The 26,886-nt window shown below is 45.3% G+C and overlaps 1 protein-coding gene across 3 annotated transcripts in view; it reads left to right on the plus strand.

Annotated features, from left to right (window-relative positions):
* Aps (diphosphoinositol polyphosphate phosphohydrolase 1 Aps) overlaps positions 1-26,886 on the plus strand; it is an 83,131-nt gene that overhangs the window by 30,236 nt on the left and 26,009 nt on the right. The window contains exon 1 of one of the 3 annotated variants that reach the window (XM_075873191.1): positions 1,289-1,402. The exons of the other annotated variants lie outside the window; for them this stretch is intronic. Within the exon in view, the coding sequence (XP_075729306.1) occupies positions 1,304-1,402 (99 nt within the window). The 5' untranslated portion in view covers positions 1,289-1,303. Of the gene's footprint in view, positions 1-1,288; positions 1,403-26,886 lie in introns of those variants that run through there. 3 annotated transcript variants of the gene reach the window in all.

Below are 26,886 nucleotides of genomic sequence, written 5' to 3' on the forward strand. Positions count from 1 at the left end.
TGTTGTTGCCTGAGCATTCACTGCGTGCGTTTTTAGCGTTCTTTTTTTCCACCTTTCGTAAGTTGAATTCTGACCGCTGAACACAAAAGTGCCTGTAGCACGACCGAATCAAAGTATACGCAATTTGCTTACGTCAAGTGCACGACGGCGTTAACATACATCCACGCACTCGCATGAACGCGTTCACAGGCACGAGTATCACCAGTGTGAAAGGACCTAGGCGTTCAAGTCAAGATTGTACTCAGTCATTCATGAAACGTTCGCAGACGCAGCCTCGCGTACATCGCGCGTTTTCAGATATGCGTCGTGCACGTCAAGGCCTTCGATCGCGTGACTGATTCCACAGAATCCGCTGCCCTCCTGAAATTGGCTTATCCCGAGATGATTGTTGGGGTCTAGCTCAGTGTCGTCTTTAGCATTTCTCTGTCCCGCAGCCATAGCGCCCTCTGGGTGTCGTCTTTAGCATTTCTCTGTCCCGCAGCCATAGCGCCCTCTGGATAAATACCGTGTTTTTTTCGCGTACAGACAGCCCTTGCATATGACTAGCGCCTCCTAACTCTGATGATATGTGGGGTTTAACGTCCCAAAACCACCATATGATTGTGAGAGACGCCGTAGTGGAGGGCTCCGGAAATTTTGACCACCTGGGGTTCTTTAACGTGCCCCCAAATCTGAGCACACGGGCCTACAACATTTCCGCCTCCATCGGGAATGCAGCCACCGCAGCCGGGATGTGAACCCGCGACCTGCGGGTCAGCAGCCGAGTACCTTAGCCACTAGACCACTCTACAAAATGGAAAAACCACTCTACAAAACTCTACAAAATGGAAAAAAGGAAACATGCGTAAAACTACTACGTACAACCCGTACCCCACTTTGTAAGCATTTTTTTTTCGTTTGTTGGTACGGGTTTGAAGTGATTTTGAAAAGAGGAAAAAATGAAGAAATAAGCGCTGTTCCACTACTGCCTCTCTCGATGAGGGCACCTCCACGGTATCAGCGCAGGGAATGGGGGAATCGGAATTAAAGAGACACAAGAAAGGGGGTAAATTATGTAAGGGTAGTGAACGGCACTCGATCGCTAGTCTCGCGCACGCACGTAAGAAACCAAACGCAGCCCCCTTCCTCATTCTTGTTAATTTGTTTTTTTATAATCTGGTTTATCGCATTCTTCTGCAATTTTTCACGTTTTTTCAAAGGAACATTATTATTGTTCCTATCTAATTTCTCGTTATTTTTTTTAGCAAGCGTAGTAAAAAATGATCTATTATGAGGTACAGTGTGGCCAATCCCCCATGTGGGTATGAGCCAAGATCTCCTAGGAGACAAGACAAGACACGCGATCCGCCGAAAGACCGCCGAGAAAGCGGAGGTGAAGCGATGCGTTACGGGAGAAGATACGGTAAGTAGGATCCTGTGACCGGTCACTGTTGTGCCAATGTTGTGAGAGCAGTGGAAATGAGTGCGGGAGCAGAAGGAACGCCGATGGCTGCCGATTTTTTGGACACGTGTGTGGGCCGGGGGGGTATGGTGGGGGGGATGTATGCGGGGGTGTTTGTGTGTGTGTGTGAGCCACCGCCTATAGAGTGCACTGCCACGCGCGCGCGCCTACACAGCTCTGTCGTTACGCCGTGCTTGTTTTAACGTTACCCTCCCCCTTGTATACTCGTGAGCGGGCAAGGAAGGAAGTTCGTTAGCCGCACACCTCCGCAACGTGTACAACTCGTCATGCATAGGTGATGCGAGCCGTCCGATGACCTTTCGCGGCCACAGCCGCCGTGCGTGGGACGAACAAAGCTCCGTGTTGCCTTGCGCCGAGGTCGACGGGCGACCAGCGGAAACGTACGGGACTGTCGCGTTGAGCACTGGTTCCTATCGTGCACTTTCTTTGCCGATTGCTTCGAGATGGAATTTGCTCGCCCAGATGCGTATGCAGTAAACGCCGAAAGTTTGGAGCTCACCAGGTGTAAGATGCTTTGAACTTCCCAGCAGTTCGTGAACGTATTCTATACGAGCTAAAGAAAAATTAAAACTTAATTTTCCGGGAACCTCGGTCGAACTGCACAGTGCATGTTATGAATGAACAAAAAAAATCGGTAAATTGCGTCGAAACGCCGGCTCTACACAATTTCCATGTTCACGGATTTTTCATCGCAAGTTTCCACCTTCCTCTTTCAAGTGTTTTTTTTTTTTTTGACAGTATACATATTCAAAACAGACCAGAAATCTATAGAATCAAGGCCGCCCGCAGAAGCATGTTGTATATTGTTTTTTTCTTCTTAGTTTGTCTCGTAAACTGTTAAAGCTGGTTGTGTTTATGTAATATGTATTTGCTGTATTGTAACGAGACTATCATTGTCACGCGAGGGGCGACTTTTCAGTGCGTTCAGAAAAAAAATATGAATATCAATATTCGATTGTAATGTGAGGCTCTAAAGTAACAAAAGGCTGTGACTCGAGTAAAAAAACTTTGACTCGAGTAAATATACATGGTATATAGTATAGAGTACATATGGTATATAGCTTCGCGAGTGTTATAGTCTACAAGCGTCTTATCTTGGGCCTCCGGGTTTGGCTTCACTACGTTTACCCTGTGAATTACAATGCTTAGTCCCCCGTTGCCTTAGTATGAAATCCTGGCTTTGGGTTCGTAAAATTTCAAATTTTCTAAATCTAAATGTAAAACCAAAGCTTGCTTTAACAAAACAGGAGTTCTGAGTTCTGAAAGTGAGATCTACCAGACAGTAATGCCAAGGAATGTACAGGTGAAGTTATTAGAACCAATGTAATGTAAATAAGAAAGAAAAGTGGGTGAAAAAATAACTTGCCGTGAGCAGGAATCGAACCTGCCACCTCCGAATAACTCGTTCGATGCACGAAAAAACGAACCCTTAGGTATACACTTCTTTTCCTTATATATATATATATATATATATATATATATATATATATATATATATATATATATATAATGTCAGTGTGTGTGTGTGTGTGTGTGTTAGACGCCACCGAATAACGGATAATTCGGTCAGGGAAAGCACAGACGACGTTTAGTGCTTTTTTATTAACGGTAGTTTTATACTAGGATCTAGAAAACTATTCCCTACATACGCGTGTATCAAATAGACAAGGTAAAATTAAGCGTATAGAAGCATGAACATATATAGGATATCGTCGACTCATTCCGCGAAAACAAATTCGCGGTGTACTTCGAATAATGGCCAGTTCGTTCACAATGTGCGACGCAGTGTTTGCTGCTTCGAGAAAGAAAATTAAAAAAAGGGCTACAATCTCTATTCCCTTGTGCGTGGCTCGGTATATAGCTACCACGGCTATCGTACTGTATACAAGCATCGGACTTGTACGCAGTCGAGCTTGTTATGCCGTTGAAACGATGGCTCGCACCTATGTTTTCATTCGCTTTCGCTCTGTACGCCATTGTCACCGCTATGTGCGTGTGTCTATACAGAGTCGGTACGGGCGCACTTGCGAGCAGATTGGAAACAGCTGTCTCTATAGCCGGCGGCGGGTGGCCTGTCTTCTTCGCGTGCCGCTTCGTAAAGACGTCTATCTATGTCCGTGAGACTTGTGTGTTGTTTACCGCGTTCGGAGGGGCTTCTTTGGTGCAAACGCGATAACGCTGCTGCCGTTGTCCCCCGAAACCGTGCGTCCTTCCTCGAAACAAACGAAAAAATACCAAGGTTTATCGCTTGACAGACACGATATGGCAATATGGCGGCTTTGGTAACACGGTTCGTAACATATCTGTGTATTGACACACCTTCGAAAATCGCTACGAACTATAGCAAACAAACTGCTTGTTTCAGCGCAAATTCCGTTTTGAACACTCAAGACGCTCGTTTAAAAACGTTATTATTGAACAATTTTTGACCATCCATAAAGAGATACCTGCTCTCCTCGGTCTAATTTGTATACCGTTCCGTTTTGCGTTGCCTTCATTGATGTTTTTTTTTTTCGTTTGTTTTATGCTGTCTTTCAACATACCAGCTTTCATCGCATTAATTTGTCTATCCATTGGTTTTTGTGTTGCCTATATCGAGAATTTCTTTTTCATTTATTATATTTGTAGACGTGTATTCAACATCACCCCGCGCATACTAATTTTTGTTTGTCCATTTATGATTGGAGGCCCTCCCACAGATCTTTCTTTTGGGCCTCCTGATAATATTGCACCCTAATGTAGGCATTGTATACTGCGATTCTTTTAAGGAACTTTAAATTTGAGACATGATACGTACCACATGGATGCCGCAGCTTTCACATTAAAAAGCGAATCCGATTATAAAATGTCCGAGCTTCGCCGCAACAAATTGGAAGGTTGTGAGAATGTATGCTAGCAAATCACTCCTTTGGCGTCCTGCCTGGCGTAACTCGGGCAAAACACTCACGCGAGGACGCGCGGCCGGTATACAGTGAGCGCACAGACCGTCTTGCTGTGTACGGCTTCAACGCAAACTTTGCGGTGAAGTCATAACACATACAGGGTGGACGAAAAAAGAAAAAACGCGAACAGCGCGGCTGGCTGTCTTCATCGCGCTCTGGCTTTGATGGCAGGGAAAAGATGCTAGAGTGGTTCTTGATTCTATCATGGATGACTCTATATAGTGTTGGTGGTGGTTAGGAGAGAAAGAAGGCGCCTAATTTCTGCAGCCCGGTATAGAAAGCACGGCGCAACGCCCGATATAGTCGGACTTTGCCCCTCAAAGTCGGACTTTGCCCCGCGGTGCTTTGCCCCTCAAAGGCGGACGCAAACAAGCATGGACAAATGGTTGTGCACTGCATATCCCATATACGTCATGGGCTGGACGGCTGGTGACCCTGCCTTCGAAGCAGGTAGCCACCTGAGTGAGCGAGACGATTTAGCCGCGACAGCTATGGGCATCCGTTTTTTTGGTATATAGTATAGGCGTATGTATACCCTCTCTGGGCTTAAATTTTATTCTACTATATAGCGGCTTTTTTTAAATATATATGACCATCCGGGCTATACAAACGCTAGAGAATAAATGTGAAGCAGCAGAGAGTGTGGATGCCGCACTTTTCGCGTTTCTTTACCGTCCCCACTGTTCAATTCCCCAAATTTCTGCGATGGATATGATAAGGACACTCCTGGCACGTTTGACCTGACGGATGACTCCCTGCAAAAGATACGCTGCGCGCCACCGACCGCGCCCGGCTCGTCAAAGTACGCAGTTCCTGCCGGCGCCCCTTCGTGCTTCTATCGCGCGGACGTTCGTCAGCAGCGCTCGCGGGCTTTCACTCGCCCATAGCTGCGTGCAGGGCGGTGTTATCTATTTGGACTTTGTACAGAACATCACGGTGATGGCGTCATTGCTATCGCAATAATTGCTATCGCAATAATTTGCTTCTCATTGCTATCGCAATAGATTCCTTATCATTGCTATCGCAATAATTGAGAAATTCAATTCTGACGAGTGATGCTTCATGCGTGTATTGTCGAGCTATATTCCTCAATATTAAATCGTCATTCTTACAACATGAGAAAAGCAACATGTCATCATTTTTATATATTATTATTCACTATGTTTTAATGTATTACTCTTGTGTCGGTTATATGTAGTCGAATTCAATCTCGTGCTTAATAAGTAGTCAACGACGCTTGTTTATGTTACACTGCGCGAAAAAGGCCTAAAAAAGAATGATTGTCTTGCTTTGGTCGAGCCAGCGAATTCTTCACACGCGCACGTAAATACACATGGTTTGTAAGTACACCGCCGGGCGCCGTTCTTTTTCCCTTGGTAGTTATATCTTCGACGTATATCGCATACAGATTCGACTGTCTGTGCGAACGTTTGGAAACTGCCGAGTTGACGTCAGTGTCGCCGTGGCCGTTATCTCGCTCTGACAAGTGTTTCGAAGATGTTTGCTCCGCGTTCATTCAGTATCCGTGCACCGATCACGAGGTGATCACGCGAATGGGAGCAGCTTGTGTGAACCGATGCACTGTATGTCTATGTGCGCTTTCAAAATAGAAACCTAAGTGCTTCTTCTCTTTCTTTTTTTGTGTGTGTGCGTGTCACGATGATGAGCACGTGGAAGGAGGTTCCATTCTCGGTGTGGGAAGAAAGAAAAAAAAGTTGTAAAAGTTGGCGGGGGAGGAGGGGGGAGGGGGACGTGATTTTTTCGAGAAAAGTATATTCTCACTTTGTAGGAAAACACTATATACCTCGGATTGAATATTGCCCCGCCGTGGTGACTATAAGGTACTCGACTGCTGATCCACAGGTCGCGGAATCGAATTCCGGCTTCGGCGGCGGAATTTTCGATGGATGCGAAAATGCTGTATCTCTATATAGGCCCGTCTGCTCAGATGTGGGTGCACGTTATAGAGAACCCCAGGTGTGGTCAAAATTTTCGGAGCCCCTCCACTATACGGCGTCTCTCGTAATCATGTGGTGGCTTTGGGGCGTGTTAAACACCACATGTATCAATTAATCGGATTGAATATCGGAGCCTGTAGTTTATGCGACCTGTGTAGTTTCCCGCTATATTTACAGGCCAACGCCAACAGCGTTATACGCCAACAAAGCAGAAATTTGCGTTTGCAGCGGAAATAACGTTCTTTGAACCTTTGCCGCCGGGTGTACTTCTTTTCCATTATATAGCTTTACGTAAATGTCAGGCAAAGGCAGCGTTACTGCAAAACGTAGAGCGAAAATTTCACTTGTGTGTTTGCAATAAGCCTGCCAAAATGACTCTCAGAGCTCGTGATGCAGGCATGTGTTTCTTTAAATAATGATTCCCGTTACCTTTAGTTCTTTTAATTGCTTTTCCGTATAGTAAGCTTGTTGGCAGCGGATAATTGTGTTGGAATTAATACCTTTATGAGACTGATAGACACTTCGGGTGGGCATTTGGGTTCTGCAATATTTAAATAAATAAAATACGTAGCTATAGTTTATATGTAGACAATTTTACGTAACGCACATGCGCCGAAGTCTTCACCTTGTAGACGAATGTTATATATTTTTGTAATAGAGACATGAGTTGATAAGGTCGTGGAACGTTGAATGCATCAACCCAATCCGTTTTGTGCGTATGCGTGTATCGTAACAATGTTTTTCTTCATTTATTTTTTTTAGTCAAAGTTACAACACGTCAATGCCACGGTCCGGTATACGGCGGCACAGAAACCAATTCGTAAAATAGTCGACGCCATTCCTGACTCTGGCTTATACCTGTTGCTGCAGTAATAAAGTTCACCTGTGCGCATATATGCGCTGTCCTTAAAGGTTTACTGCTAACTTGCTTAACCCAATAAGCTCCCCAACTTGACCTCGCTTCGTTGATGCATACCTTAACTATACCGCCTCACAACCTTTACACGATTTCGACGATTCTTTTACTTTTTGTGTTTACTTCGTGGGTGCGACGAATTGCTCCCGTTCGTTCGTCGCCCGTGGGCGCTGCTTTCTTGCGCCGTCTTTTCACATTACCTCGTGCTTTAGTTTTTGTTTTCTTTTCTTTTTCTCCTGCATGTCCTTCCTCTTTCAATCCTCCTCTTTTTCTTTTTTCCCGGTTCCAGCGCACCGTTTCTGTGTGTTCAAGCGCGTGCTCGGGCGAGCAGTTACAGCAAATGTCAGCGAGTGCGTAAACTAATTTCGGTTCGTTCAAATAAACTTTAGCCACGCCTCCGTAGCGTATATAGCCGTGGACGCCGTCTATATAGATCGCAAGCTTGTTTGAAAAAAGCGCAGTTTCGGCGGTGTGATTTTATGGCGGCGCGATTGCGAAACTGCGGCGGCCGTACATGGGATCCGGCAGTTTTACGTGGCCTGTGGGCGCGCTTCAGATACAGTTTTCACTTTGGCGTTTTAGCTGGCTAGGTGAAGCCAGTTTTCCGATAGCTACTACTATTACTACTACTACTACTACTACTACTATTATTATTATTATTATTGTTACTACTACTACTAATAATAATAATAATAATAATAACATCTGGGGTTTTACGTCCCGAAACCAAGATATGATCATGAGAGACGCCGTAGTGCAGGGCTACAGGAATTTCGACCATCGGGTGTTCCTATAAACGTGCACTGTACACGGGCCTTTACCATATCGACCCCATCGATATGCGACCGCCGCGGTGGGGGTCGAACCGGTGACCTTCGCTTGGAGCAGCAGCGGAGCACCCCAACCTCTGTTTCGCCGTGGCGCACTGTTCCGATAGCTACACTGCTATTGCGTCTATACGTTTTTTTTTTGTTTCTTTCTTCGCGGGTTGCAGCTTATGGTTACAGTTTCGTGAACACCTCATGTCGCAAAGCATGTATTATTGCTACATACTTTAAGGTTGAAGTCGTGTAAGTCTTTCTTGAAAAACTCTAATATACGTCAAGTCTCGGGTGATTGAAAAAAAGAAAAACAGCATGCTTCTAGAGTTACAAGATCAATCACGAAATAACATTCGTCGATTGAACCTTATATATATATATATATATATATATATATATATATATATATATATATATATATATATATATATATATATGTGTGTGTGTGTGTGTATGTATGTATATATATGTATGTATGTATATATATATATATATGTATGTATATATATGATATGCATCCTGATGAAGGCCAGAGTTTAGGCCGAAACGTCGAAATAAACCACGTTGTGACCGCTCACGGAGGATCTACTGGACTATATATATATATATATATATATATATATATATATATATATATATATATATATATATATATATATATATATATATATATATATATATATATATATATATATAGAGAGAGAGAGAGAGAGAGATAGATAGATATATATATATATAGAGATATATATATATATATATATATATATATATATATATGCGTTATTCGAAGGTCGTAGGTTCGACGGATGGTTATTTTTTCACCCACTTTTCTTTCTTCCTATTTACATTTCATTGGTTCAAATAACTTCCCCTGTACATTCCTTGGCATTACTGTCTGTTAGATCTCATTAATATTGTGTCAAAAACACAGAAAAACGAGCCCTTAGGTATACACTTCTTTCCCCCTTATATATATATAGATATATATATATATATATATATATATATATATATATATATATATATATATATATATATATATATATATATATATATATATATATACACGCAAAACGCGAACAATGGCCTCGGAGATACCATGAAAAGCACATGTAGCACATTGACCTCGTTGCCCGTACTGAAGTCGTTCACCAATTGAACAGTTAGTTATGGGGGTTTTAAGCGCCAAATCCACACTGGTGTGCATATCCAGTGCGGCAAGGATTTTCGGTTGTATTGTCTTTTCCGAAAGCACGTAAATGGAACGACCAGGGCTCCTTCTTCGTTCTTGCGTTTCTTAAAGAGTTTCAATTGCGCGTGATATCGAACTCAGAGTAGACTATCACCGGGACAAATATACATACATTCCCGTTGTAATACTGCGATATGGCGGAGTCGTATACTAATGATGAGCGCAGCAGCGCATCATGGGTATTTTCGTTTCGGCTTTGCCTATATCGACCTGGAGTGGTATAACGCCGGCGCGACATCGCCGATGAACGAGGTGTGCGATAGACATATTCCCCGATCGCTCTTTTGCGTAAAAGGGCGCGATCGTAACGGTAAAAAATTTTACACCCAGAAGGGTGTAAATGAGCTTGTCCCGTGGACACCTTAAGGGTGTTAATTCAGCACCTTCCAAAAAGGGTGCTTTACCATGCACCCTTAAAATAGGGTGTACATGTGAAAAAACTGTAGGGTGTTACAAAAACACCCTTAAGGAAGGGTGCCTTCGATATCCTTCACTTTTTTAGCACCCTCTGAGGAGTGTGCGAGAAGGGTGCACAAGGGAATGCGGAACTGTTCCCGCTACGCGGACGAATATGCTGGGATTCATACGTGGATCGCAGGGGGTCTTTTTATCGTCCGCGGAAATCGTTATAAAGCCTGCAGCCTCCTTGTTTCCCGTCTTTCGCGAGCCCTTGACCTTTGATGAAAAGGCGAAAGGAGCCTCGTGTGTACGTCAAGCGATCCTGTGATGTTCACTATGCATAATCCTACTGTAAAATTTTTCTCGACTGTTTCTATTTAAAACGAAACAAGTCTGAAACAGAACGAGCAATGTCTGATCGAATGAATGATCTCTCGCTAGAGAGCGAGAGAGAAAGAGAGAATAAAATGAGGGAAAAGCAGGGAGGTTAACCAGAAATTGAAGCATTCGGTTTGCTACCCTGCACTAAAGGAAGGGAGATAAGGGAATAAAGCGAAGAACGAAATAGACGTGCGAAAAAGAAAAAAAAAAACAACGAGCTAGGGTGCTATAGTCTATTCGATTCCACTACCACGCAAAAAGTTCAATAAGGTCTTCAGTGATTTTTCTGTGCATTATAGTATAGGCAGAATCAGCGCATGATCACATCATCAGGAGTCGCTTTTCAGCAACGTTTTTGGATACAATATCGAAAAACGTTGCTTTACAGTAAGCAGCTCAAGGTCGATGTGTGGTCGTTTTAACGTTCTGTTCGCGTCTGCTTCATGATGATGATGATGATGATGCGTCTTCTTAGTTAACCAGTAAAACGACGCTGACCATCGTATAAATTGAAAAACGCTTCGGCTTTCTTTGATACCGCGTCCCTTGTTCGTAGTCTCGATCGCAGTCGGAAGAGATAAGTTGGCATAAAGAACACGTAATGTCCCCGTAGTTCAATCGTGACAACGGAATGTTACAACATATTAGAGTGATGCTGGTTAATGAAGGACGGATATACAGGATGGCCGTTCCCCTATACTTTCCTTCCAAGGATCTGAGTTCCCTCATTTGTGAGACCTTCTCTTAGCGTACCCACATCCGACCTTTCACCCTCGATTAGCAAGCGTTAAAGTGTGGTGTCCTTACCTACGTTGTTTGCTCGCGTTCTATACTATCCTTGCTTAGCACTCGATATTGGCTCAATGAATGCCAATATCCGAAGATCACTATTGTTGGCTGATTGACTGGTATGCCACCGGTGGCTATGGTGTCAGCTACAGCTTTGGCTAGTTTTGGCTGATGATTCGTGATAAGTGTTGTAACCTTTCGGTGCACGCCAGCCAGTGTAAGTACATTATCTGCTGCTCTAAAAGCCACTTTTTTTCTTCTTTACACTGTCTCAATCTGCCGTCGCTAATGCACAAACAACCTCACATTCTTTTCTGTCATTTTTCATCTACGTTGTCTCTTTACAAACACATCTAAGCTGCACGGTGTCACATTTATTCACCGAGGTGGTGACCTGATTCGCCTGGCGGCATGTCTTTGTAGCAGCATGTTGCCTCTGTCGTCCCAGTTTCGTCGCCCGGACAGGCGCCACGAGGTTTCCCGTGCAGTTTTCCCTGCCACTTGGCATAATTCCACATACACACACTTGCCGCCCTTGTTTACGTTCCTAAGTGAGGGCAGTGTCTCAAAAGAGGGAAAGAAAGGGGTACGGCGTTGCGCATCTCCTGCGTTCGCCGCACAATTTAAAACTGGTGAGCACGTGACGAGCACGATCCACGAGCGTGCTGCTGCTGCGGCATTGTTTTCTCTCGCCTCTTTTTTTTTTTTTTTTTTTCCGGGACCGTTCACAACACTCGCGCACACAGCTTGCGCCCTCTCCCCCTCCCCTCCTCCTCCGCCGACTCGTTTATAAATTCGGGACGCTCGCCAGAGCTTGCGGCGCCAGTCGCTGATCGGTTATACGCGCTCTGACGGATGGCGTTGCATATACATAGTAGAGGTTTTTAGCAAGCTACGGAAACACGGTTACGGAAAGGTGGCAAACGCGAACCCGGCTGACGAGTGCCCGCATGCGCGGCCATTGTACGCCCATGCGGAGAGGAGCCGGGTCGTATTTTCGTAACGTGTTTCCGTAGCTTGCTAAAAACCTGTAGTGTGTGTACTTACAAAGACGAAGCGAGGCAAGGTCGTATGCGGATGTTTTCATGGAAGCAGTGTTTTTTTTTTGCCTTTTTTTCGTCTACATTGTGTAACGAGGTATATACACTGATATAAAACTATTTTGAGGGCCTAGTTGGTGCGCGCTTACGAAAATTTCTGAGCGCAAGAAAGACGCATCACCCAAGCAATCGAAAAAAAAAACGGCAGGAAAGCATAGATAGAAACTCGCGATAAAAAGAAATCCTTAATTTGTTGTTGTGTGCTCGATCTGATGTTGCTCTAAGTATACCTGAAGGAGACAACTAAATTTGTCGAAGCGCCGTCTTGGGCATGCAACTCCTGCTTACGAATTTATTTTTTTTTTTCGATACACGAGGAAGATACAGAAGTTGCATGCGATTTGGCACTTGCGTATCTGCCTTGTGTGTTGCGTCGTTGCAGTGCTCAGTGTAACTCTTTGCTGATCTACTCTGATAGTTCCTCACCGAATACAACTGTTTACTCGCGTGCTACAAGCACTGTCGTCGTCTTTGCAGTGGTGCCTAAGTTATGGCCCATTTCGGCTCATTCTGACTAGATTAAAGCTGATCCTATGGCTGGTTCTAATTAAATATCGTCAAATTTCTGCCGTGGGTGTGTTCCGATACTCGCTGGGTAGACGACAAATCAGACGGCTAAAGCGGGTAGCGGCCATCTTAAGCGTTATCTCAATTATCACGTATGGCCGACTTTTTAAAATGGGTGGCTTCGCAATGACAGCTTCAGAGACAAATGCGATGCAGTTCTTCAAGGAAGTTGGCAGCTAGTGAGAAGGGATGCTTGGATCCCGCCGGTGTAGTCGTGTCTTCACAAGAAGACGTTTTTTTTTTTTTTAACGCGCCTAATTAACGTAGGCTAGATTCAGTTTTTGATATATTCGAAGCCGAAAGGAGTAACCCCGACTGTATCTGTTTTCCTTAGCTCCCTCTAGTCGACCAGACGCGTCACACGGACGTCATCCAGACGCGTTCCATTATTCGGACTATACTCGGGTCTTAATGCTGTTTTTTTTTTTTTTTAGATCATCTGCGCACACTCTCGACGACGCTGGCCAGAATGGGAACGCATGTGCCTTATGTTGGCAAGATGACGGCTAGCGTTGACTAACCGTGGCAGCGTTGTCTTAATTCGATTTCGTTCCAGTCATTAAGTTCTTTGTGAATTTTAATAAGGCGTCGATGGGGCCTAGTCGGTACGGCTTCATAAATTTTCTTGGCCGCGATTGAAATCGTAGCTGTTGGCGCGTCGCTAATTCGAACGTCGTGTCGGGCCAAATCGCAGTTGTGCAATGTTTCAGCGATGTGACGAATTTAAGGTATACCTACTGCGAAAACTCTTTATCTCACCTGTGCGGGCTGTTTCCAAGGTCTGTGTTGGCGCCGTTACATGGACGAGACAGAAAACACAGCTATAGCAGGGTGTGTTTCGCAGCGACTTCTTATACTGTGATTAGGTGGCGTTCTCAGGCTGACCGCGTGGGTCGCCGGTTCGATTCCCGGATTCGATTGGCACGCAGCTGTCTTAGCGATCCGCAAGTTCCTCAGTCTAATTGTGCGCACTTGACGAAACGAGGAGCTGTGCACCTGTTTTTGGCGGGCTGATTCGCTATGGCGGCATTACTATACGTGGTTTACCAAATGTCATGACATTCGATCGCCGCTCAATGTAAATTCGAAGGTTTGCCTCCTCCAAGCCAGCTACGACGGTCTGTGTGTTGCTAGTACAAAAAGGTGGAAAAAAACTTTGTCCGATATTGTAACATACACTCGTGGATACTCACAAGCATATGGGGCTCTATAGGGGTGGTGGTATAATGTTCACGCCCTTCTCGTAATTTCGTAGTTTGTATGTGTATTTATTCACGTACACGCACACGCACAAAGTGGTCGGCCCCGTCCCGGACCTTGAGCTAATAGAATCCCGGATACCTCTCTGCTCATGATATTACCATCGAAAGAAATAGAGATAGTGTGTGCGTGTACGTGTGTGCTTGGGTGCGTGCGCGTTCATTGGTTGCTTATTTCGTTCGGTCGATATGAATGCGAACGCATTTGGTATTTCCAGCGGCATGAGGCCCCCTGAAATGCGGAACCTCGGGCCTCGCGTTTGCTTGCCCGAGGTCGAGCAAGCATCGGGGAATCCCGTGTGTTTAAGAACGTGTCGGTGTCGAAACTGGGACCGCGCGTAGGGGAGCGGCACATTACGTCAGGGAAGGCACGGTTCAATAGCACACAAAAAAAGTTGAAGAAATGGACAGCAAAAGCAGGGGCCACTGTTTAATGATTGCAGAGTCGCTGCTCATTAACTTATCGCCACATTCTGGATTTCCGACTCAATTCTCGTCCGGTGGGTAAGTAGAATCGTGCTCCGGTTTTGCCGACATCACACGCTCTGCGAGAAGTTGTCTGTCTTCGCCGTGGATGGCGTTGGTTGCCACCCTCAACAAGGATCATAAAAACGGATTATTTAGCCACGCACCCTGTTTACTATCATTAGATTGAGTGCCATTGTAGTTCGACCGCTGTGTATTGTGATCTCCGAGAAAGTAAATTGTATATATTAGAATATTTTTTTCAACTGTTGGCCATGCAGTTTCTGTTTTCTCAGTTTTATCCGTAAACACGCACTTTGGAATGGCAGCTTCGAATAGTTTTTTTTTTTTAATAGCAGCTTGTAGGGGACCTATCCAGTGAATTTCACCTGCCGGTAAATAAAACAAAAAGATTATTGGAGAATGCTGCGACCGAGAAGAAAAAAAAAACCTCTCGGAAAAAAAATTGCCAGGCACTGTTCAGTGCAGCTGACGCGGAAGGCCTTATTTATTTTTATCATCATATTGTTTCTGATATTGTTTTTTTTTTTCGTTTTTTGTTGTTCTTTCTTGTTAAGCACGTAGACCAGGTTTCGCGCCACGCTTGGAAGCTCGCAGAGATACTGTGGTGGCCTTGAATGTCGTATAAACATGCCTATAGGGATGAGTAAAAGTGCGAGATCATGGAAGCAGCTGGCTTTTTTTTTTTTTTTTTTGAGGCAGTAACATACAGAAGTGGGTGTAAAGTGGAAGGGATAGAGTGATATATTGATGTACACTTGTTCTTCAAATGAAATCCTGAGGTTTCCATATACGCAAAATCACTTTTGTTATGGGGATTCGAATCATGTTAGTTTCCATAGATTGTGAAGATGTGGGTAAGCTTGGGTAAAAACGAAATAGCTCGCTTGAGATCGAAGCCCCCCTTTCCCTCACATATAACGCATGCAGTTTAGACTTGCGGGTATGTGAAAATTCTATTACAAAACGAAACCGGCGCCTCACATACCTGAAAACACATACTCTTTGTGTATTTTTGTGTCTGTCTGTGTGCGCGCTTTTGTTACATATATATTAGCGCATGCAAAATATACGTCCATTGGCGTGCCCTGCAAGCCTGTTGGTTTCGCTTTGGCTCGCATTTTTCAAGGTGGTTAGCTGGTTGCTATTCGTAAAAACAGAGAAATAAATTGTCAATTCACTCGATGTTCACGTGCACACAGCTTTATGTCATGCAATCCGTGCTGCGTGCTGAATGTCGACGCTGCTGTCTACAACGAACCTATACGGCGACTTAATTATCGCTCCAGATCGCGCCATACTCAAGAACAATGCAGCCGAGCTCCACCTTATACAGTTTTCGGCTGCGGTCGGCGCTTTAGTAATCTTTGACGTCAGCCATTTTGGTGACGTCAGCCATTTTGCCCGAACGATGTTCCGAGCGGCTCCGACGATATCGAGCAGAATTTTATCGGGCGTTCTTTGTACGATTGTTATAGTTACGAAGGGGGCGGGCAGTAGAGTGATAACACTGGGAAATTTTTTTTGTTTCAATCGTTGATTGTGATGCGGCTATCACATACGCCACGAACGCGTTTTAAGTTATCGGGTATGTCTGCGATATGCCCGATGACTTGTATAGACCGCTGTGCAGCACCGCCGGCATGTCGACGGTCTGGCAGCGTGGCAGGACCTAGAAAAAAAAAAGTTAGAGGAGGGTCGGTAATGAAGAAAGCCAGGAGACTACACGTATGCTGCCACGCCTCCGCATTTGGTGTATTGTGCTTTCGCGGAGGCGAGGAATTTCATTATGCGATAAGAGTGGGCGATTCGCTCTTCCTTTTCTGTCGCATAGGCGTTTTTTTTTTTTTTTGTAGTGACCGATAGCGCACGACCACTCAATCTATTCGGTGCATTGTCATTTTTTTTTTTTTAAGCGTAAGCATTTCCGTGCCGACTCAGTGAGAATAGTATACTGATCGTTCGTCCGTTCCTGGGTAACGTAAGACTGTCGTCGCCATGAATCTTGCCACTATATAGAGGATCCATTTTCCGCCTGTCAGCCTTTAAAGGGGCCCTCTAACACTTTTCAACCCCCCCATTTTTTTTACTCGTGGACTGCATATACTGACGCACGGAAAAAATTAGTGCAGCAAGAACGGCGGCGATAGCGGCACGCAGTACGAAGTTATTCAATTTTTTAAAAAAATTCAAAATACAAGAAAGAAAAATGCCTACCCTCAACTCGAATTTCGCGGGGTGACATGACCACGTTTCACTCTCTGCTATGGCGTTGCAGGGGGCCTCCAATGACATGGGCTGAAAGCTCTTACGTAGAGGAAGTTCGTACACCAATGTTGCCTGTTCAGTCGAATGTGTTTATTTATTTATTTATTTATTTATTTTGTTACCCTCAATCGCCGAAGCTTTACAGAGGGGAGTGGGTTACAACATGAAAAATATACGTGCTATTTTATACATGAACAAAACTAAAAAAAAAAAAAAAAAAAAAAAAAAAAAAAAAAAAACCTCTACTCAATGAGGCGCAACAAAAGTGAAACGTAAAAATAAGGAAATCACAATGAGCAAATAGTGAATGTAGTAAAATTATACAGTACTAGCAAAAAAGTGTAAAAGTAAGGGAAATGACACGCACACACAAAAAATCAAGAATCCACTGGAAAACGCTGGCATCTTGACACGTGGAGACAGAACTTCGTAAGGAGGGGAATAGATCGGATGACTAAGGAGGGCTATCGCGAAATAGGTGAGCTGATAAAGAATGACGAAAGAGGGAGTGATCAGAGATGGAAACGATGTCACCTGGTAGCCGATTCCAATCGTTTGATGTGACCGGTATGAAGGAGCAAGAAAATGTGTTTGTGTAGCAGAAAGTACCTTTAACCTTGTGTTCATGGTCGATCCGAGAGGAGTGATATGTGGGAGGCGTAATGAGCTCATTACGCAGTGATGGATGATGGTAGGTCTTATGGAAAAGGCAAAGGCGGAAGTACTTGCGACGCAGTGATAGAGGTGGCAGTGACAAGTGGTGCTTCATTGCTGTTACGCTTGATGTACGGTGATAATCCGATAGAATAAAACGTGCAGCGTTATTTTGAATTAGCTCAAGGTGCCTAATCAAGTTTTCGTGGTGAGGGTTCCAGATTGCAGCAGCGTACTCCAATTTCGAGCGCACGAGGGTTTTATAAAGAAGCATCTTCAAGGAAAGTGGGGCGTTGCTGAAATTTCGACGTATGTATCCCAATGTACGGTTAGCATTGTTCGTGATGACGTTAATATGGGCATTCCATGTTAGATTGAAAGAAATGGTGACGCCTAAGTACCGGTATGACGACACTTGGTCAAGATAAACATCACCCAGTTTGTATGTTGAGGAGTTATTGGGCTGGCGGGAGACTGTCATTAGCTTCCTCGCGGTTGCTATAGCAACAGGCAACGTGGTGCCTGACCACGCCGTTTTGTTAGCTGGGTGAGGCTGGTAGAAATAAGCCTCCACGACTTGTCAGAACTCGAGCAGGTCCTTTTGCTTCGGAGCGAGGCTTTACGCGTCCTGTCGTAGGCTGCGCTCATCGTCGTCATTTCCGCCCGCGTAGTTCTAGCGAGCGCCACTGGGCGCCGACGGCAGCAATGAGGTGACTTTATTCCACGATTCAAATACTAAATTATTTGATATCGGTGCTTGGACCTATGTTAAAACTATCCCCTGCCATCGATCTACGCAAAACACATACAAAAAATAGGTGCTTTAAAAGTGTTGGAGGATCCCTTTAACAATTTTTTTTCATAATCAAGTACTTGGAGAGGAATTAATCTCCGGAACCTGCATGCGTCTCATCCCGCGTTGACCACTCGAATAAAGTAGTCATTCCTTTCTGTCGCGGGTTCTTCGGGTTCTTCCCTTCATAGCTGCCACTGAGGACCAAGGGCTGGCTGTTCAAGTCGGCCCTTTCGGAACACTTTATAGTGTGAACGCATGCTACTGTTCTTTGTTTTCTTTTTCTTGTTTTTTATCTTTTTGTTTTTTTATTTTCATCCATTGTGATTTGTCGTATTTCCTTTTCTGCTGTCATTATTATTTATGCCGCTTTCATGTTGTACCCACTCCCTCTGTAACATCCTCTCGGCCTTGAGAGTATGCTACCAAATAATTAAATAAATAAATAAATAAATAATAAAATATCACGGGACCTCTCAGTATTTGCCTAAGGCGACCCGAAGGTGAAAACAGTCTTTTAAGTGCGAAGCGCCTCACGGTATCGGCTTATCGGTGCCTAATGACGTCACGTCGTGTCGTGTACTCACGGACCATCGTAAAAACAAGTATGCGCCACAAAAATTGAGTAAGTCCCACCACTGGCCACCACCGGTCTACTGCGAACGATGAAGGCGGCAGTTATCCCAACAAATAGCTGACGACTTTTGTGAAGCTGAAACACTTTTCCCTACATGCCCTAGTGAACTGAGACCGGGCACCACCAGAGTGCAGGTCCTCTGCCGACGCAGTTTCCGACGACGCTACTGGAACGGAAGCATCCTTCTTATATATACATGCCCGGTTTTAGGCTTGGCATCATTAATAATTATAGTGCCTCGTCGAGGAAACCTTATCTCAGAATATGGTATTAATCGCCATTTTCCTGGTTTCACGTTAGTCGAGTTGAAACACTCATCCTAAAATGCTTCGCCCCCCCCCCCCCTTGCTTTTCCTATCAGTCGATATACTAATGCCATCTTGGACTGGTCGTTTCGGAGCGCTTTGGAGCGCTCTTCTGATAGAGGAAGAGGCTGAGAGAAGGAAGAGACGCAACCTTTCTCTCTCTCTGGAAAGCTCTCCGAAACGACCAGTCAGAGATGGGATAATTTTTTCCTGTCTTCGTCCAAAAGCTTTGTGCGCCTAACGTAGTTTTCCGCGACCTTCGTGATCGGAGGCATTGCAATCTTTCTGCACGCTCGACCTAGTTTTGTACTGCCTCCGTGATCAGACCACATCTGGATATAGCTCCGTTCGATTCACCTGCACCAAATGGAACCGGTTCACGGCTGTGCACGCGAAGTTCAGAAATTGTGCAGCGTGAGTTCAGCGGAGCAGGCACAGCGCGACACCCGAAACGAATGACAATGTGCCGACAAGGTGCAGGGCTTATTTCTGTTCGCCTATAATGTACACCGTTCAGCTAACCCTGAACGATGGCTAACCCTGAACACTGATGAACATGCGGACAGTTTATGAGGCGCAAACGTCTTGGCAAAATACACCGCGTTAATAGAGGCGGGTACGGCGTCTGTATACGTTGTTGCGGATCTGGGCGCTGTTCACCAGTTGTTGTGGACCAGGGTCTACCCGGTCTCTTGTGGTAGCGTGGTGTAGCTTCAGGTGGAGGAAACGAACGCTGACAAAATGGGGGTACGAACAACAAACAAATTTATGGCACTATTTACACTTATTTACCGCATAGAAAGGTTTAGAGTTCACAAACCACTAGCGTGGTGGTTGAACCGTTACATGGTTCAGAGCAACGTCCCGCTCTCAGCGGCGTCGTTATAAGCCCTGTCGGGCTCCTCCTTCTTGAGTGGAACACCAATCACACACACACACAACAGGCGAGGGGTACGAGCATGCACGGCCCACGTGAACATCCAATATTGAGTCGTGATCACTGCACTGCAAGGTAGCTCCAGCGAGGCTCTTCCTCGTCGTGTGTGTGCCGCTGTTCGAGGGGTCCCAAGCTCCTGACAGCATACGTCACACGGTCCGCCGATCTGTTCGCTCAATTAGCAGGGCAATTTGTGGCGGCGGCCGCGGCTTCTCCCAAGGAAGATGCTGTCTTTGTTGTCCTCTCTGGAACGGCTTACGGTGTCGTGGCGACACGACATCTCATCCTCCGGCTAGCAGAGACAATACCTGGCGGGCATAGGCAGCCGGCCAGTCGGCTACTTGTTTGAGGATTAAAAGAGCGCCGCTCCCCCGTCAGCTCTGGACGCTGGTTCCGAGAGAACTGGGGTTCCAGGCGTGGGAGCGCTGCCCGGCTACGCTTCTCAGCGACAGCATGGCGCCTACTGACGACGGTCATAACAACGTCTATAAGTGCTGCGTCGTCTGCTCAGCTGCAGGCGCGGCTGCACTAAGCCGGTACCGTCAGCGTAAAAGGTGCAAGAAAATCATGAATCAGTGCTGTACCTTTTCTGCACCGCTGAAATGAATGGCAAAGTGCAGCACCTCGTGAACTGGTTCACGTGGTGCAGGCGAATCGAACGGACCTTATAGCGACGGTATCGTGCGAAGACATCAACATCATGTTGCTCCATGCCGTAGAACGTCATAGCGGCATCGTAATGACGTCACAAACTCTGTCGATCTCTGACGTCGCGATGACGTCTATACCGTCAGAAACGTCAGAATAACGCACCGAGTGGGGCAAAACCAGCCAAGTGCGTCGAAACTAGCGCACTGGCTGCTTTAGTTTTGGTTTCTCCAGCACCGCGGTCTGGAAATTCGGCGATGGATCTGTGACACCACGCGTGATATCTTGAATTTTTCTAAACTGAACTCACCATAATTTGTGACGTAGAGAAACTTTGCCATGTGAACAACCACCCTAGAATTAATAAAAACTAATTTCAGTTATTTTTGTCAATTAATCATTTCTAAGTGATCTAATTAGTGGCAAGATTTTTCCGCCTCGGCCTGAAACTTGGCTGTGATGATAAGTGCCTATAGACCTATTATAGTTTTTTAAGAAATAAATTGTATTGCTTAAAAATAAAGCACCCTGTATACAATAACCGTATGCGTGGGGCGGCTGCTCGGTGCCACTGCCGGCCGGTGGTGGCGCTGACTGACACACAGTTTCGCGCAGTCGCAGTGCGCGCTATGGGCGGGGATATTACAGTCTACTCTTACAGTGTACAGTGATATTACACCTAGTACACTGTAGTGCTAATTCGTCATCTGGTTTCGCGCTCCGAACCCTCGCGAGGGAAACCATGCACACGGTGAAAGAGCACAGCGCACGGTATTCACTGCGCCTGCGCGAAAAGCAGTTGCAGCCGCTCTGGCCGGAGGTGGCGCCAAGTGGCTCCCGTGTTCCCTTCAACGTTAGACTGCTGTGTACAGGGGACTTCGACTCGCGTAGTAATAGTTGGCGGCATCTTCCCCTTAAAGCTTAAAAAAAAAAGACTGCTGACTGTACACACACGCGAGAGACGACAGAACAAGCGCCTTTCCCATGATTGATTGATTTGTGGGGTTTAACGTCCCAAAACCACCATATGATTATGAGAGACGCCGTAGTGGAGGGCTCCGGAAATTTCGACCACCTGGGGTTCTTTAACGTGCACACAAATCTGAGCACACGGGCCTCGACATTTCCGCCTCCATCGGAAATGCAGCCGCCGCAGCCGGGATTTCAACCCGCGACCTGTGGGTCAGCAGCCGAATACCTTAGCCACTAGACGACCGCGGCGGGGCTTCCCATGTACAGTATGGTCCACTGCTGAAGGGCATACTCGAATGCACACCATCAATATTCCTTGCCCCTCTAAGAGCAAGTGGATTAAGAAACAATCTTCATGCTAATCAATAGTCTATCAAAAGAAGTCGGAACTTTTAACCACCAGTAGTAGCCTTGTGCATATCTAAGCCGCTATGATTCCGTAAGATAGCGAAACTTAAACATGCTGCTCATGCAGCTGTTCCCTTTAACAGTGGACCCGTCTGTACTTTTTATTCAGCGCTAATGTGAAAGCGCGCGTGCGTGTAAGTTTGCACCAACACTCACAACTTCTTATTACTAATAATTATATTATTTAGTTTTAGCGTCTCCTGAGTGACGCCGCATTTTGACAAGCTGGTGTTCTCTGTTATGCACATATACATATATGTGCACAAGTATACAAGGCCTCTTTCATTTTTGCCTCCGTTGAATGCGCGATGGCCGCGGCAGGTATTCGATCCCGCAACCTCCACCAGACCGCTGGGGTGGGTGGGCTTCGTTTACTATGGGCGAACGTTGCATAATGACATGTCTATAGCCCTTGAGAACAAGGTTCTACGAGAGGTTCTGCACTAATGTTAGGAGGGGGTGAGAGAATGTTGCTCTTAATCGCAAGCACCCCACCTCTTCCCCACCCCCATAATCACGCAGTATCTTGGTCCTCGCCTTTTGTCGGCTCAAAAAGCAGTCAAAGCCGTCTTGCGCTTTTTGAGGACTACACGCCTATGTGAACACCTGTAACTTTTGTGTAGTGCCACCGCTGCATACGCGCCAGCCCATTGACTGACATTTTTTTGTTCTCTCTCTTCTCTTTCCTCTCTCTCTCTCTCTCTCTCTCTCTCTCTTTCATCTAAGGCCCCCTTTCCATTCCCCCAGCGTCGGGTAGCAAACCGGGCATGTGCCTGGTTAACCTCCTCGCCTTCTCTCTTGTTATTCTTGTCCTCCTCCTCCTCCTCCTGTGATCAGAACGCAGTGCGATTCCCACCCGCTCCTCAATGTGCGCACGTCATACCCTTGGGACAATTTCAGAGGAGTATAGAAAGGGGCGTTTGCAATGCCGATTACAACAAGCGCCAGCGTGTGGGGATAAGTGCAAGCTCGTGACGTAAACGTGACGTACGAGATCGCGGATCAGAAGAGTTCCAGCTGCTCTTTTGGCAATAGGCGCGCCTGTTGTTTGTCGGCCAATTTTCTTTCGCGTTGGGAAATGTCGCGTGAACGACGTGGCCTTGACTGAGGGTCGCTAAATTGGTCACACGGTTCATAAACTGCACCTCGAATCAGCTCGTACTCGTATATTATTACCTTACAACCTCCCGCGCCTTTTGTGTTTAGCGATAAGATAGAAAAGTAATGTAGCTGAGGTTCGTCAAATGGGCTTTTTTATCTAGCCTTATCTTTTTATGGTCGCCGTGAGATCCACGCATTCCATTCATTCGAAATAGCTAGTGCGCAGCCCAACGTGCGTCGTGCTCTCAATTGCTCCGGAAGTACGGGGCAATTTATAAAAAAAAATATTAAATTGAGTCTGAACTTTATAAGAAGTCTCGACACCGTGGTGCCATCAGAGTTTCTTCGGGCCACGAAATGGGTGCCGTGAAAAGCAACCGCGGTTGTGATTCGTAAGTTACGTCGCATGAAGCAAAAATAATTAATAGCTCAATCAGTCAACGTACGTTTGTTGATTCGTTGAATTGCCGGGTATTTCGCATTATCGCGTACGTCGGCACATTTTGTGTTCTCCGGCTCACATTCTTATTGTTACGAGTATTGCTTTTGTAATATATATGATTGCAAAAACACAGCTGTATATACGGTACAGACTACAATTCCGTCGCTAGGTATTAGTATTTTTCATTTCATCTAATTGTCTTAAACGCAACTGACAGTGCTAGTGCTAGTAGTATAGTGCTAGCAGAATAACAGTATATATATATATATATATATATAGTCGAGTAGATCCTCCGTGAGCGGTCACAACGTGGTTTATTTCGACGTTTCGGCTTAGAGTCTGGCCTTCGTCAGGATTGAAGGTACAGCTTGTTGGTGCTCTGGTTTTATACAATCTCAAATCAGAAGGAAAGAGGAAAAAAAATACTGAAAAAAAGAGAAAAAAGAAACAAAAAAAGAAAAGTGGACTCATCCCGGGCGCCCCCCTTCCACTCTTCCTTCCACTTCCCCCTTCCATCTCTGTTCCCTTTCTCGCTTTCACCTTTCTGATATATATATATATATATATATATATATATATATATATATATATATATATATATATATATATATATATATATATATATATATATATATATATATATATATATATATATATATATATATCGTGTGCGTGCGCGGGCCCGCGCACAACTTTGAAGCGGTTACCACACCTGTGGGAAGCGAGAATGGCTCAACCGAACGCGTGCTCTTGAGACAGACTCGCAACGAAAGATAAGGGTATAACCTTATCTGGTCTCGTGTGCGCGCACGTTGCCCACAGTTATCGCGCGGGAGGCTTGACCATCACCACTGCTCGCGACGGTTATTAATAGTCACCAGACGCGCAGCAGTGCACTCGAGCATAACGCAACGCGCCGGGTAGGTGTAGTACAGCTTGTATGGTGTGCCGGCGTTTTTTTGAAAATAAACGCCGTGTACCTGTACCGGACGCTGTTTTGTTTTGTCGGAGTTCGTATTGTGGTATACTATTTTCTTTTTTCTTCGCGACCGGATGTTATCATGCGAAAGTTGTACTGGGTCGGCTTTGGGGCCTCGGATAATATCTTCGTGGCGTCAGTGTAGCTAGCTACTGCGCAGCTAGCCGTGCGGCATATATAAGCTGATGGCCTCGCGCTTCTATATCAACACGAGTTGTGGAATCCCCCCCCCCCCTCCCATCGTGGCGTGTCTCGAGATTATGTTGTGTTTCTGGAAAGTAGAACACAGCAACGCTCGATGAAGTTCCTCGGAGATTTTAGTGAGTAGAGCTTGATTGAGAAGTGACTTGCTCACTTTTAACGCGCATGAATGAAGCCACAGTCGTAGTTGCGCGTTTCTTCGAAGAATCGATTCAATCAAAGAGTTTCTTCATATATACATTTCACGCCGAAAGAACGTCTCCTTGTTTGTTTTTTCTTTATTTTTTGTTCTTATTTTCAGTCACTCTTAAGGAACTTAGAAATAGGCATTTTTTTTTTTCTTGCGGTTTCTCTTCAGGCAGATCAGTAGGGTTACGCTTTATTTTTTCCAAAATCTGGCGCCCGGGCTTCAACGTGGTCACGTCAGCGCTCATCGCGCCCTGGTGGCTATGAAAAACTTGCCATGTATAAGCTATAGGCTGTTCAATATGTTTTTCGGCTTCGGTACTGTTATTCACAAACCGCAAACTATTTCAGAGGACATGTATCATAATTGTAGCGTACCAGATTGATCTGGTACGTTATGCACGATATCGCCGAAATCCACTGCACTGGGCGTCAAAGAGCGGCCGTGCACAGACTCGGATGCAAGTACTCCTTAATTTGTGTAAGATCTCCTCGCGCGTTTTTAGCGCGTTGTTTAATAACAGTTAGTGGGTACGAAATGAATGTTAATTGGCTGGGAACTACTATATAGGCTTTTTTTTTTATGGAAAGCGTCGCAATTTAACGATATGGCGCCACCCGTGCTGCGATACACAACGCAGTCATGCTGCTGCGTGCGAGTATACTTTCTTAGGGTGAGGCAATGTACAGTCGGCCATATCTTCAGCTGTCGCTCACGAAGGACAGTTTTTTTTTTTTTCTGTGTATCTTTGGCATACAACTGAATCAACTTTCATTTGAATGAGGGACAAGTGTATACGCCCACAAAGCACGTGTCCGCGCAGCAAGCTTTTGTAACTTCTTTCCATAATATGGGGCTGACAAACAAAACAAAAAAGTGGTCGCTGAGCACAATACGTAAAGTTTTGGCCGACTGTACGGTCTATTGATGATATTCGAATGCAACATGTCTTCCTTTTATTTATATTTTTCTTTTTTTGAAATAGAAAATGTGCGTATATGCTGCAATGGGGGCTTCGATCGTCAGCATAGCATATAGCTGCATACGGGACCACGAGTCGACGCAATGCGTGAAGGGAGGGCCCGGCCGCCACACCTCCGCGTCTGTTACGATGAGCGACGCGACCGATAAGGAAGGCACGATAACGCCAGGCGCTTAATGTATGTCCCGCCAGATAAGCTTTCCGACGCCCCGAGAGAGATAAACTGCGCTGCAGTACGTCAGAGCGTGGTGATAAACATTTCATAAAACGCCGTGGGTGCTTTTGTATCCGTGGTAGAGAGAGAGAAGGGGGGGGGGGTTATAGTATATAGGATGCTACACAGACTCGGAATGATGATGCGAGCTATTCGAGCGATTACGTCATTCAACGACTGTCGTCAATTATATTGTGCGAATGTCTTTAAAGATACACTAAAAACTTTTTTTCGTGTTAGTGTATTGCTCCTTCATTATTAAAAAATCTCCACGCTCACTGCGAGATATTATAGCCATGCATTAGAGTGATGTACGTGGCATGGAATTTACAGTTCATTCGGAGATTTCAGCGTGAAATTTTGAAATTCGAATTCAACCTTCAACCTCTGTTCTCTCCGGTAATAATGAACCTATGGTAGTGAAACATGTGGCGTTATTAGAGTTCTCACAGTGCAGCTTGTCAATCTAAACGAAGTCACTGCTCCTGTTTAGTGTCGCTTTATAAAGTTATAACGTGTGCTAACGAACGGACGAATCTGCCATGGCTCCTTAGCATCCCCTTCTCTGCGCAGCGTGCTCGCTGGTACGAGAGAACAGCGAAAACGCTAAAGCGTTCTACAAATCTCTCAAACTCCACCCGTACCTGGCTGGTTCTGAAAAAAGTTTTCTACAGTCGCATCGCGGGCCAGTGAGCTCTTTTAATGAAGCCATTGGGTGATTACTTTGGGGAAACGTTTCAAGTTGTCACGTGCGTATTTCTATGCGCCCCTTTTCGATGACTTATGCACTCTCGATCCTGGTCTTGTGGCCATCAGCCGTGTCTGG

Source organism: Rhipicephalus microplus, chromosome 9, assembly GCF_043290135.1.
Source record: "Rhipicephalus microplus isolate Deutch F79 chromosome 9, USDA_Rmic, whole genome shotgun sequence".
Classification (NCBI taxonomy): Eukaryota; Metazoa; Arthropoda; class Arachnida; order Ixodida; family Ixodidae; genus Rhipicephalus; species Rhipicephalus microplus.